The sequence below is a fragment of the Aythya fuligula genome, chromosome 8 (assembly GCF_009819795.1).
Source record: "Aythya fuligula isolate bAytFul2 chromosome 8, bAytFul2.pri, whole genome shotgun sequence".
Classification (NCBI taxonomy): Eukaryota; Metazoa; Chordata; class Aves; order Anseriformes; family Anatidae; genus Aythya; species Aythya fuligula.
In genome coordinates this window covers 11,967,784-11,980,306 of record NC_045566.1, presented here as the reverse complement: position 1 = coordinate 11,980,306, position 12,523 = coordinate 11,967,784, and the positions used below count along the sequence as shown (strand labels likewise).

The following is a 12,523-nucleotide window of genomic DNA, read 5'->3' as shown; positions in this document are numbered from 1 at the left end:
TTAATACTTTTAATAAAGTCAAAGAGCAAATAATTTGGCTTAAAAGAAACAAATTCAGTTAAAGAGTTGAGATTTTATGTATTTCTCACTCGGTATCTGACCAACTCCACATGGCAGCTGAAAGGTAATGAGGAACTATCTGAGTCAAAGAACATGAAATCAGCTCATCAATTATAAAACTGGATGAGTACATGCTCTGAAAGATAGCTGCCTGTCCTTTGGGATTACTGACACATCTTGAACACATCTGAGAATGATCACAGACCTAAGCAGAAACATTTGAAAGGAGAAGGAGAAATCTCATGTTTGGCCCCATTTTAAATTCTTTTTATTTTCTGGAGCAAGAAGATTCATGATGTGGCATACAAGCAGGGACAAAGGGACAAACACCCATGACACTTCTCAGTAAGTTTGTAAGAGGTTCACACTGGAGAGATGTTCATGTAAAACAGGAGCTGGTGGCAACTGTCTTTGAAAGGGAAAAAGTTCCTTAGCTTTATGCACAAAAAGAAAATGTGATCTAATCATGATTATGTTTATAACAAGGAAACCAGCAATTTCAAAGAGAAAATGTGATGTTACTGACATTATAACATCAATATATGGATAAAGTATGATTTTCTCTTTACTGAGAAAGTCATTACTGATGACAAACACACAGAGCAGGAAAGAGCTTCCTGGTTCAAGGCAGGTACCTTAGCTAATGGAAGGCATCAGGCAATTGAACAGAGGTGTTGACAGGGTATTAGTGGAAATGAAGGAATCATACCACGTGGTTCAATAGATTGAAATAACAGCCTGATGATTCATTGGCTCTGAGGGAGGAACTGTATGTGGCAAAGGCTGTATCCTGACAAAAGATCTACTTTCTGATCTCCCTCCTCACATCACTGACCCCTTTCGCTTGCTGCCCTGCAGCCACCAGGGCCTAAGGCCACCTTGCCAACCCCACCCACACTCTGTCCTCGCAGTGCCTCTCACAAAGGCCAGAGATTTGAGGACATTTCTGGTACGAGGCTGAGAGGTGCTGCTGGTGCTGCACCCCTAGGAGCCTCCCCAGCTTAACGTGGGACATGAGGCCACCACGTTTTCTACCACCAGCTCAGCCTGCCTATGGGATGGCCAAGGTCTGGCTAGGGCTGCGCTGCATCACAGGGCTCTAACACCTCCCCTCACAGCACTGGTGAGATCTGCTACCACTACTGCCCCAGCTCTATTGAAAAAAACAAACAAACAAACAAACAAAAAAACAACAACAAAAAAAAACAACAAAACGACATAAGGAGACTGAGCAAGGGGACAACTCATGCTTTATTCAGCTCCTAAAAGCTACGCCGCCGGCACAGAGCGGGCCTCGGCGTTACCCCGGGCCGAGGCAGCCCCGAGCACCTCTCCCCGCCCCGTGCATGCGCAGCGGTCGCTTCCCGGAGCCGGGCGGGGTAAGATGGCGGCCGCGCTGCCGGCCGTGGCCCTGCTCCTGGGCTGCTGCGGCGCGGCGCTCGCCAGCGGCGTCCAGGTACGGGGGCTGCAGGGGGAGAGCGGCTGGTGAGGAGAGACAAAGAAACAGAGGGAGGGCAGACGGCGCTGCAGCCTCCCCGCCGCTGCCATGCTGCTGCTGCTGCTGTTTCCCCCTATCTCCGCCCCGCCGCAGGCAGAGCCCGCCCCGCTGAAGCCGCCCCGGGCCGCTGGTGGCGCTCGGGGAAGGGCCGGGAGGGCTGTGGGCAAAGGGGCTGGGCTGAGCGTCCCGCCGCGGAATTAGGGTTTTATAAACTAATGCAGCACATCCCAGAAGCGCCGGCTGCACGTCAGGCACGTGCAACTTGTTCAGAGTGTGTAAAGTTAAAGACAGCCCCCCCCCCTTGTAATATATCTGCTTCTGAAACATCTTGCTTTGGCAGTGCCACACAGCTCTCGGTAGGCGGTGATCTGTTTGGCCTCTACAGCCGCTTGCTGGCTGAGTTGTGTGAGGGAAAATGGAGGTGCAAAGGGAGTGGGGAGTTGTGGGCTTCCACAGGTGGCTGGGCGCCAGGCCTCACCTGGCCGTGATTGCTGTGCGCAGCTCTGGCAGGTGTTTCCATTTTATAAACCGAAGAAGCTAATGCTTCCCCTCCCTCCCCCCCCCCCCCCCCCCCCCCCCCAAGTGTGAATTCCATACTTCAGTAACTATGTATGTATGTATATATGTATATATATATATTTTTTTTTTTTCTCGCATAGCACACATGCTGCACCTGGGTTGTTTGCACTTGGATTCTGCTTTATTAAAAAAAAACAAAAAACAAAACAAAAAAAAACACAAAAGGTTGTACTTGAAAATAATTACTGGTAGGGCAAGAAGTAAACAATAGAAACACCTTCAGTATTTGGAAACTGCAGATTTTTAACTGCTTGAAGTATAGTACCCTTGCATATGTTTTAACACACTTTTCTATGACTGCGTTTTGTGTAAGGCATCAGGCTGGTACTCCTCAGAGAAGTAAACCAGTCAAATTAAGCATCAGGAGTCTGGATTTCTGTCTTGTGCCTGACTCTTTCTGTGACTGCTGGAAAACCTTAGCCTCTTTAAATATGCTGATATACGCAGTCTGTTTAAAACAAGGGCCCTGTCCTCTGCAAAGCATGTTGGAATCTATATAGAAATGGTTGGTATTGTTCTAGCTCTTTATTTTGAAGCATGGACTTAAAATGAGTTAAAGTTCTAGATTAGCTTCTCTGCTGCTGGAAAGGCAGGAGGAACAGTGAAAATAGAAATTCATCCAAGCCCCTTCTCTCATTAAGGAAGAAATTGTAGGTTAATAAATCATTGCACTTTGGAGTGTACTCTGGAATAGAGATGCGTGGGCTTTTTAACTAACTTGAAAGTGACTAATGGATCTTTTTCATTTAGCAAGTTTCAAGGAAAGATTTGTTAGAGCTAACTTAGATAAAATATGCAACATGGAATAAGAAAAATTGTTATTCTTGAATGTTTTCTAAGGTTTATTCAGTGTTAGGTGTGGTAAATGCAAACATGCATTGAACGTGGTTTGTTTTATGGAAACAAAAATATGATCAGTTATTGCTTTATTTCTATTGAAAAACATCTAATATTTTCTCTGTCTATAAGGATCAAGCGGAACAGTTCTTCAGAAGCGGACATACAAATAACTGGGCAGTTTTGGTAAGTGCGGTCCAGGTTGTATTCTTCAAATAAAGTTTACAATTTTTCGTCATATGCCATTAGTGCAACAATTGCTCAAGAATTTTGTTTATTTGAAAGAAACAGAAGGAGAAGGGATTGGAAATGAATAAATTTGAAGTAAGCCCTGCAAATTTATTAATTAATAATAACAAAATTATTTTTAATATTAAAAAATATTATTAATATTAAAATTAGATTTTCATTGCAATTTAATATCAAGCAATCAGAATGTATAGATACGTGGTAGGTTTCATAAAGCAAAAGTTCTAACAGCATTAAAATGGTTAAATTATCACAGTGCATGTTGAACAGAAGTGTAATTATTATATCAGAAAAGTGTATCTCTTTGACCAGGCAGGTATCATTTATTTCTGATTTATGTATTCTTACTCAATCTGTTAACTTGTGATAACAGGTTTAGGATGAAATAAATTTGTAATTTACATAATGTTTAGATCAACTGTTCTTATCTTAATTTTTTTCATTGCCACGAATCTTTTATTAGCTTTGAATCATGCTACACAATTGGTTCTTAATCACAATTTGGGTCCTAATGACTAATTTGTCTCAGAACACTGTTATGATTACTCAGTAGCAGATGTTTGTTTTCCAGATACTAAAATGTAGCAATATAAAATGAAAGTGAATAGTAACGGATCAAATTAGAACAAATAATTTATGTAGTCTGCAGTGTAGAAACTGGAAACCATTAAAACATCAAGTACTATTTTAATATTTTTAACAAATAGGTGCTGTAGTTAGTACAGTTAAAAACACAAAGAAAGTGGAAAATTCTGTCCAAGAACCGTAATTTCAGTCTTCAACAGATTCTAAGCTGCTTTTTTTTTTTTTTTTTTTTTTTGGGGGGGGGGGGTAGTTCATGATTCAGCTTTTTAACAATTGTTACTAATTTCTTAAAGCAATAACGTAGAGAGGGTTTAACTGCTATCAAACACTTCAGGCCTCACATTGTACTGCAAACCCACCTTGTCAGTAGTGTGAATTAATGTGCTGTGAATAACCAAATTTAATATGTAGGCATTTTTTATGCTGTGTTGTGCGGGAGGTAATGAAAGGAAGGGGCAGAGGACAATTTCTTGAAAAGTCACAGCTACATTTGCCAGGGTTAGCTTTCAGGCCTGTGAACCTTGCTCAAAGGCAAATGTGCTCACAAGCTTTTTGAAATTCCAACCTGGAGGGACTTGAGGATCCTTTCAGGCTGAATTTTGATTTATAAGCTACTAAGTTATTTTGATTTATAAACTACTATTTTTGATTTTTAAGCTACTATTCATTTCTTTGTATAAAAGACTAGAGAAAAAGATATTATATAGTTTGCTCTATGTGACTTGGCTTAAAAGATGTTTCTGTTTAAATCAGAGATGAAGAATTAAACTGTCTTAAATGCTATGCTTGTTTCTTCTTTATTTTTGTGGATTTAAAATCAAGTCTCAATGCTTTTTCCTTCATCTGTCTGAACGACTGGTAAAACTGAAGAAATTTGTCTGCAAAGGAGTTTCTGTCCTTGGTGCAGAACAAATTTGAAGTATTGAACTTAATTTAAACACAACGACAGCAATGAGGCTATTAAGAACTACAGCATATTGCCTCTGAAGATTTTGGAATCTCATTGATTTCAAGTTTTGGAGGACAGATTAAATAATATCTGACCTACAGAATACTTTCAGTACAGGAATGGCTCACACCAACTCTTTGCCCTGTTAGAAGAGTAGAATCTGAACTCCTTTGAGATTTTCTGAGAATCTGTATTCAGATTTTGGTTAGAGCTTACTTAGCTCTTGCTTTATTGTATTTGACTCCTTAAATGCAAAGCACCCTTAGTGTGTTTTCTCATGTGTGGCTTCTGCATGAATTTGCTTATGCTTTATGCAAGAATGCTCCCAAAATGGGTTTGCTATTGAGATGAAAACTCTTCCTTCGAATTTTCTTTCATTGGGTATGGAGAAAGTAAATGAAAAATTTAGCTTATCCACTTACTGTTGCTCGATTATTCCCTAAAGTGCCACTTTCTATGCTCAGTTGGTTTTATGACAATGTTCTCATGAGCCAGTATGTTAAGAACATTTATTTTTTTTAACACTTATTTTCAGCATTTATTGCTCTGGTACAACAAAGGTTTATATAGCTTATATCATGACTTTCTTGGTGTTGCTATGTTCTTTCTGATTTATAACTTTGTTGGAATACCTGTAATCAGTGTCTTCTGATGTATATTCCAGGCCAATTTGTGTATTTTTATGCTACTTAACGTATTGTGTTTTTCTTTTCCTTAAAAAGGTGTGCACATCTCGATTCTGGTTTAATTACCGTCACGTGGCAAACACTCTTTCAGTATACAGAAGCGTGAAGAGACTGGGCATACCTGATAGGTGAGGAGACCTTGGTGAATACAATTCCTTATAAATGTGCTGTTAAAGTTCTTTCATTTTCCGAAGCAGTATAAAAATACATTTTTCTTTCCAGTTCAACAGGATAAAAGTAAAGATGTGATCACAGCAGTGTGTTGAAAAGTGCAGCAATAGTGTTCAAAAGGAAAAAGCAACAAGTTATATAAGAAAACTTCCAGTTGGAATGTGTCAATTAGATTTAAGAGGGGGAAAAAAAAAAGCTATCTGGCCACTAAACTGTACCACTTACTATACTGGTGAAAGCATAAAGTGAAAATTGGTAAATGCATTCATTGATGACAATACTACTCTGAAACCTTGCTTCTGCTATACTTTAATTTCCTTTCTGTGTGAAGATGTTAGCAACCATAACTACTAAAAATAGCAAGGCTTCCATATCTCATACTACACAGAATCTCTGTGCTTAAGGCCTTGAACAAAGCAGCTCCTATATATTGATAGCAGCCTTGAAAAATCCATTTTGCATATTTTTTAAGAAACCAGAGTCTTTGTCCATGCAAACTGCTTCTGTAGCACAGAGATCAAAAGAATATTCCTTCTTTAACAAGATTAGGAAGATGAATGAACTGTTCTAAAGTGCCTTTTTAATTGTGTACCTACTGTAAGTTTTAGTGGGTATTGACACAGTTCCATCCAGATGTTTTGGAATGCAATTTACTTGTATCAAATCAATGAAAAGACTTTATAAGCACCAAAATCCATTGAGTAATAGGCTTTGTGTAGCCATGGGCTCCTATAGAAATACTTGTGATCCTATTTTTTAATGTTAATTTAGAGCACTGGTAGTTTCTCCAGCATATATGCCTAAGATGTATGGCCCGCTTCGTCATTTCAAAATGTATATTTTAATGAGGATTAAGTTTGTATGTCATTTATTTGTCCAGGTTTAAGACGGTAGCATCTGGAGTCCCCACTCAGCTCCCACTCAACTGTGGATGCAATGGCAACGTCATCCCTTTTTCTGTCTTTATTTTTAAAAATAAGGGAGTGACTTTTCTGTTTCTGAAAGATGGGATGTTGAAACCTAATTTGTGGAGGAATTTTGGGGCTATAAATCCAAGGAAGCATACTGCCTAAGCATTGTATGGCATTTTTTTGCACATCTCATTCAGAAATATCTTCTCTCCTGCTATACAGGAGAGAAGAAGCACGGACACCATAGGTGCTACCTTAGAAATTCTTTTGCTACTTCTGTCCTTACCTGAAACCTGAAAGCTTTTTTTTTTTTTTTTTTTTTAATCTACATACATTCACCATAAAAATAGGTGGTGGTTTTAGTAATACTATAAAAACTACAGCATAACTGGAGATTTCTGATTTTCAGGTGCCTGGTCTGTTTGTTATTCATATCCAAAGATCCAGAAATGAATCTCAAAAAGCTAGCTATCCTTTAGACTAAGGTCAAGAATAAGACATTAGACAAGACCTAAAGAGATAGTAGAGAGTGGGTTACCTTTTTTTCATCTTTTTCAACATGGATTTGAGCGGGTTTCTCCTATTTCCTTCCTCTACCTGGTTTACTTTCTTTGCAGCAAAATTTCATTCAAAATAACCTTTTTTCTTTTAAGTCTTAACGATATCCTAAAAATAAACATTTATTGTGATTCCTGGGTGGGCTTCTTTGAAAGGATTTGTCCATAGTCTTCTTTTGGATGGAGCTGTGTCAGTCTGGTGGTTTAAGTTATTTGTCATCTGACAACAGAACAGATTCGGAAAATGGTTTGTGGTTTTCTGACTGCAAGTTGCTCTGATTTGTTGACATGTGGGCACGATGCTCCAATTTGTAAGAACGAGTTTTGCTAGAATATAAGAAAGCCAAAATGAATTGAGAAAATCTTTTTGATTGCTGAGTTCATTACACAGCTTAAGTTTTACAATATGGGAATAACAGTAATATAATACATGATTACATTAGTTTAACAGCTAAGCTGTGAGTTAGCACTGAGGTTATTAAGCTGAATGTGTGGACAATGTGCTTTTAAGAATGCCATATGGTGTTCAAACTCTGTACGTTTGTGCTCACCTGCCTTCACTACAACCATGCAGAGCTTTTACTGAGTGATGTGTGATTATTATTATTATTTTTTTAATAGTCACATTCCTTGCAAATAGAGTGCTAAATCATGGGTCTAGTTATGGCTTAGTTTTCGTCTTGTCTGTATGTAATGAAAAAATGGGTCTAGACCTAAATATTCAGTAGACCTGTAGGGTACATATTTGACAGTTGCTTCCAACTATTTCCTGTTTAATGAGTGATTTTTTTAAAATAAAAATAGTTTTGTACTTGTGTGCAAGCATGGGGAAAAATGTTATTTCTCTTCTGTGGTTGTTTTCCTCTGACTTCTGTCGTTACAGCATCATAATTATTCCAGCATTTTATTCCCAGTGAAATCATTTACTTTAATTATTTTTTAGTGTCAGTGCTTGAATTATTTTGGATAGCAATTATCTGTCTGTTTTTTTTGTTGTGTTCAGTGTGGAGCATGTCAGCACTTAATAAAGAATAACATTACTCATGAAGTACTCATGCAGACATATAGGTGACACATAGGTGAATGATGACAGGCACATGAATAGTATTTAAATGGCAGGACACAGTTTAATTTATAACCATATCTGAGAGTCTGAATTAGCAGCATTCTTTGTGGATTACTTAAAAGTTTACTTACAAAGATTACTTAAACTATATCAAAGAGTGTTTTCCAAGGAAAAGAATTACATCCCCTTGTTCTAGACATCTCTGGCACATTCTCCGTAGTGCTGCATCTCTTAGGTGACAGCCCATGTGTTCTTTAGGTAAATTCCTGGTTAACACAGATAATCATGCAGTAGTACATCAGATGTAGTATGATGTAGATGTAGTCTGAGGAATGTTTAGGAGCTCCTCAAATTTAATTAACAAAACAATTTTCATAATATTTTTAATTTGCCCAAAAGGGCACAAACAAGCTGGGACTTCTTATAAAAATCTGGAGATTTTTCTAGAGTTTTGCCCACCTAGCTCCAGGCAAGTCTGTACCGTAAAGTTGTTAGCATTAACTGCCTGCATATTCAGGTTTGGCCTGACTGAATCCTGTAAATATCAGCTAGCTGCATTACCATGTGTGGTATCATTATACTAGCAAGGATGTATGTAAGGTGTAACTAAGCAAAGTTCCGCTTACAATGTCAGGAACCTTCTTAATGTTGAAAGCTGTTGTTTTAGTCATGGCATGGTTTTGTTGTAATTTCCTTTTGACTTGTGTGAAACAAGAATGTCAAAAATGTTTTTCTTGTGTTTTCTACAGTCACATTGTCCTGATGCTGGCAGATGATATGGCATGTAACCCCAGAAATCCCAAACCAGCTACTGTGTTTAGTCATAAAAACATGGAGCTAAATGTATATGGAGATGATGTGGAAGTAGATTACAGGAGCTATGAGGTAACTGTGCTTTAAATTACTGGGTCTCGATTTTTGCTGTTTTAAAGCTTTATAAAGCTTCTGAAAGTCTGAAAGAAGTCTTTATTCATGTGACTAGTCAAGGGCTGGGCTTTTACTGTCAACACCTCTACTCCACCATTGGGTTTTGTATTTGAAATTTATTATACCAGAAACGTGATTTGTATTGGTTAAAGAACAGAATCTCCACAGTATAAAAAAGATATGATACTTGAACGTGTCCAGAGGAGAACAACAAAGCAGGTAAAATTGCTGGTAGGCATGTCCTATAAGGAGAGGCTGAGGACACTTGGGTTACCTACTCTAGAGAAGAGAAGGCTGAGAGGTGACCTTATCGCTCTCTGCAGCTTGCTGAGGAGGGTAAGCGAAGATGGTAACCGATGACAAAGCTGCACCAGGGGAGGTTCAGACTGAACACTAGGAAAAATTTCTATGCTGTGAGGGTAGTCAAACACTGGAACAGACTTCCAGGTAAGGTGCTTGATGACCTAAGCTATCAACCAGTGTTCAAGAGCCATTTGGATAATGCCGTCGTTAATACTGTTTAACTTCTGGCTAGCCCTGAAGTGGTTAGGCAGTTGGGATAAGTGATCTTTGTAGGTCATTCCCACCTGAACTATTCTAATTAAGAATATATGGAACTCCTTGTGTGTATACAAGGAATATATGGATGTTACAGAATTTTCTCCTTCAGAAATGGTAGATTACTGGTTGATGTCTCATCTTGCAAGCACTTAACACCACTGTGAAACTTACAGCATGCAAGCGAAATGTGTATTATGTTCTTTCCAGAGTATGATTTTGTTGCTAACATTTGAGTTGTATACATCTGCATGAAGAGCAAATGCTGTTTTATAGGAGGTTTTACAATCACCATCGTGATGATGCTCAAAGACTTATGTAACTGAAATTGATCTTGTTTTTCCTTTCCCGAGTTGCAGAGGAAGTTTAAACTTTTATTTTTCCATGGTAACACACACTAATGTTGCACTTTGTGTGTACATGAACAGCTTTGCCAGAATAAAGGTACACAGTGAAGGTTTTCAGATCGATGAAAAATGTACTTAGAAATTACAGTAGTAGTAGCTTTATTTGATATAGTAAAGCAAGAGGCTGATATTAGTGAGATGTAATAAAAGGTACTATATAATTCTGAACCTTACTGCAGTAAAACCTTGAACAGAAAATGTCTGTTGATGCAGTTTATACCATGCAGTATTGCATCTTATTAGACACACTACATGTTCTATTGTTCCGTTATTTATTTAATGTAACCCAATGTAGAACTACTGATCAGTATTTTTCTTCAGAAAATAACTTTTTGCTTCTATTCATAGGTTACTGTGGAAAATTTCTTGCGTGTATTAACAGGAAGAATTCCACCAAGCACACCTCGATCTAAACGTCTTCTTTCTGATGACAGAAGCAATATTCTAATATATATGACAGGTAATTTAAGGTTTGTGTATATTGTTTATTGGCTTTGTTAAGTCACAAATGTACCTTTTCAGATCAGATGCCTGCAAGTTATTTCTCCATGGCAGTGGAGCTTTCAATCATTTTCTTGAATTTTTAGCTGTTGAGCTTCCCCTTTTAAATCTGCTGCAGTTCCTCATCATTTGTGAGCAGCTCATACAAGCACACCAAGGCTCTAAGTTAATTAAGAGATGAGATTATCGAATGGAATGGGGCATCCATCTGAACAGAACTAGGACACTTCAGACCATAATACTTCCCTCTCAGTGGTAAACGAAATCCTGAAATCCAATCAAGAGTCCAAACAAACAAAAGAATTACATTTTTTTTCTTATCACATTATACTAATTAAGAAAACCTGTAAGACAGTACTTATAACCTACAATAACCTAAGACAGTACAAAATATAGTATATATAAAAACGTACAGGACATAGAGGTAGTATACATATATAAAAACCTATGTATATAAATACATATAAAAATAATATAATAAGTATATATATAAATACTTAGATACTTAAATTCTGTACTGTCTCGTTATATATTTAGTTGCCAGTCTAAAAGCTTCTCACTGTCCTAGTATTTTCTTCTGCTGGAGTTCCACTGGAGAAAGAGAATTGTGTTTTGTGCTTTTTATTTTTTATTTAATTATTTTAAGAAAAAACATTAGACTGATTATCTTCCTCAACCTACATACTTGCCTGACTTGTGTTTTTTCTACCAGGCCATGGTGGAAATGGTTTCCTAAAATTTCAAGATTCAGAAGAAATCACAAATGTAGAACTTGCTGATGCTTTTGAACAAATGTGGCAGAAAAGAAGGTAATAACTTTTTATTCAGCGGTTACATACTATATTTCATGAAGATGCCTGAAGTCTTACTGGTAGTCCTTGCTTACCTTTCATCTGTGATGCTATCTGTCATCCATAGAATTGCCTGAAAGTTTGCATTCAGAAAGAAGAGTTCTAAATTTTGTTTTTAACATCCTACAGTTACAGATGCTCATATGAATTGCTTTTTCTGAACTCACATCTTACACTCAATCAGTGTGAAGTCTTCTGTTCCTTAGGTTCCTAGGAGCTATCCTGGTAACCAAAAAGCAAAGCTTTTATATTTCATTCTAAAGGAATATGAGTAAGAAGGCTGTTCTATTTCTTTCAGGTACAATGAATTGTTATTTATTATTGATACTTGTCAAGGAGCATCCATGTATGAACGATTTTATTCACCTAATATAATGGCCTTGGCTAGCAGCCAAGTAGGAGAAGATTCTTTATCAGTAAGTATGTTTTTTTGTGATCCTGAAGACAATTTTCAGAATACTTGAATGAATTAAAAGCACAGGTCCTATTGATTTTTTTTTTAACTAAAGATTTCTCTTCCAATTGCTGAATGTATAATGTATTTAGTTACAATGTACAGTTTTGACAAAACTCTTAAGTGTATTTTCCTATTTATTTAGTGGGTTCGCACAAAGAACCAGGCTGTTGGATGGAGGGAACAGCATGAAGCTGCAACAGGGGAAATTCAGACTGAATGTTAGGAAAAGGTTCTTCATTCAGAGGCGGGTCAGGCTCTGGAATGGGCTTCCTGGGGAAGTGGTCATGGCACCAAGACTGCCAGAGTTCAAGAAGCACTTGGTCAGCACTCAGACCTGGTTTTGGTCTGATTTTTTTGGGTGGTCTTGTGTGGAGCCAGGAGTTGGATTCAATAATCCTTGTTTGTCCTTTCCAACTCAGGATCTTCTGTGATTGTATGATTCCAATATATGTCTTATTTTTCAGCTTTTCTTACCGTAAAAATAGATAATACCAAAAATATTTCTTACTAAATTTTATAAATGTAAAACAACGGAAAAGCTTAATTTACTATGCAAAATGTATTGTACTTATAAGGAAGAAGATGACTCATCTCTTCCTTTGTCTGTGTGTTGATTCAGTCTACACTAACTCTTACTGCTCTTATTTGTGTATTTTGTACTGAGACTATCCTGC

At 37.6% G+C, this 12,523-nt stretch overlaps 1 protein-coding gene across 2 annotated transcripts in view; it reads left to right on the top strand.

The window, feature by feature from the left end:
• The first annotated feature begins 1,426 nt into the window (after positions 1 to 1,426).
• PIGK (phosphatidylinositol glycan anchor biosynthesis class K) overlaps positions 1,427 to 12,523 on the top strand; it is a 73,293-nt gene continuing 62,196 nt past the window's right edge. For both annotated transcript variants that reach the window (XM_032192701.1, XM_032192702.1), the window contains exons 1-7: positions 1,427 to 1,516; positions 3,107 to 3,160; positions 5,480 to 5,571; positions 8,898 to 9,033; positions 10,389 to 10,500; positions 11,254 to 11,350; positions 11,691 to 11,808. In XM_032192701.1, coding sequence (XP_032048592.1) covers positions 1,445 to 1,516; positions 3,107 to 3,160; positions 5,480 to 5,571; positions 8,898 to 9,033; positions 10,389 to 10,500; positions 11,254 to 11,350; positions 11,691 to 11,808 — 681 coding nt within the window. In that variant the 5' untranslated portion in view covers positions 1,427 to 1,444. The remainder of the gene's footprint in view (positions 1,517 to 3,106; positions 3,161 to 5,479; positions 5,572 to 8,897; positions 9,034 to 10,388; positions 10,501 to 11,253; positions 11,351 to 11,690; positions 11,809 to 12,523) is intronic.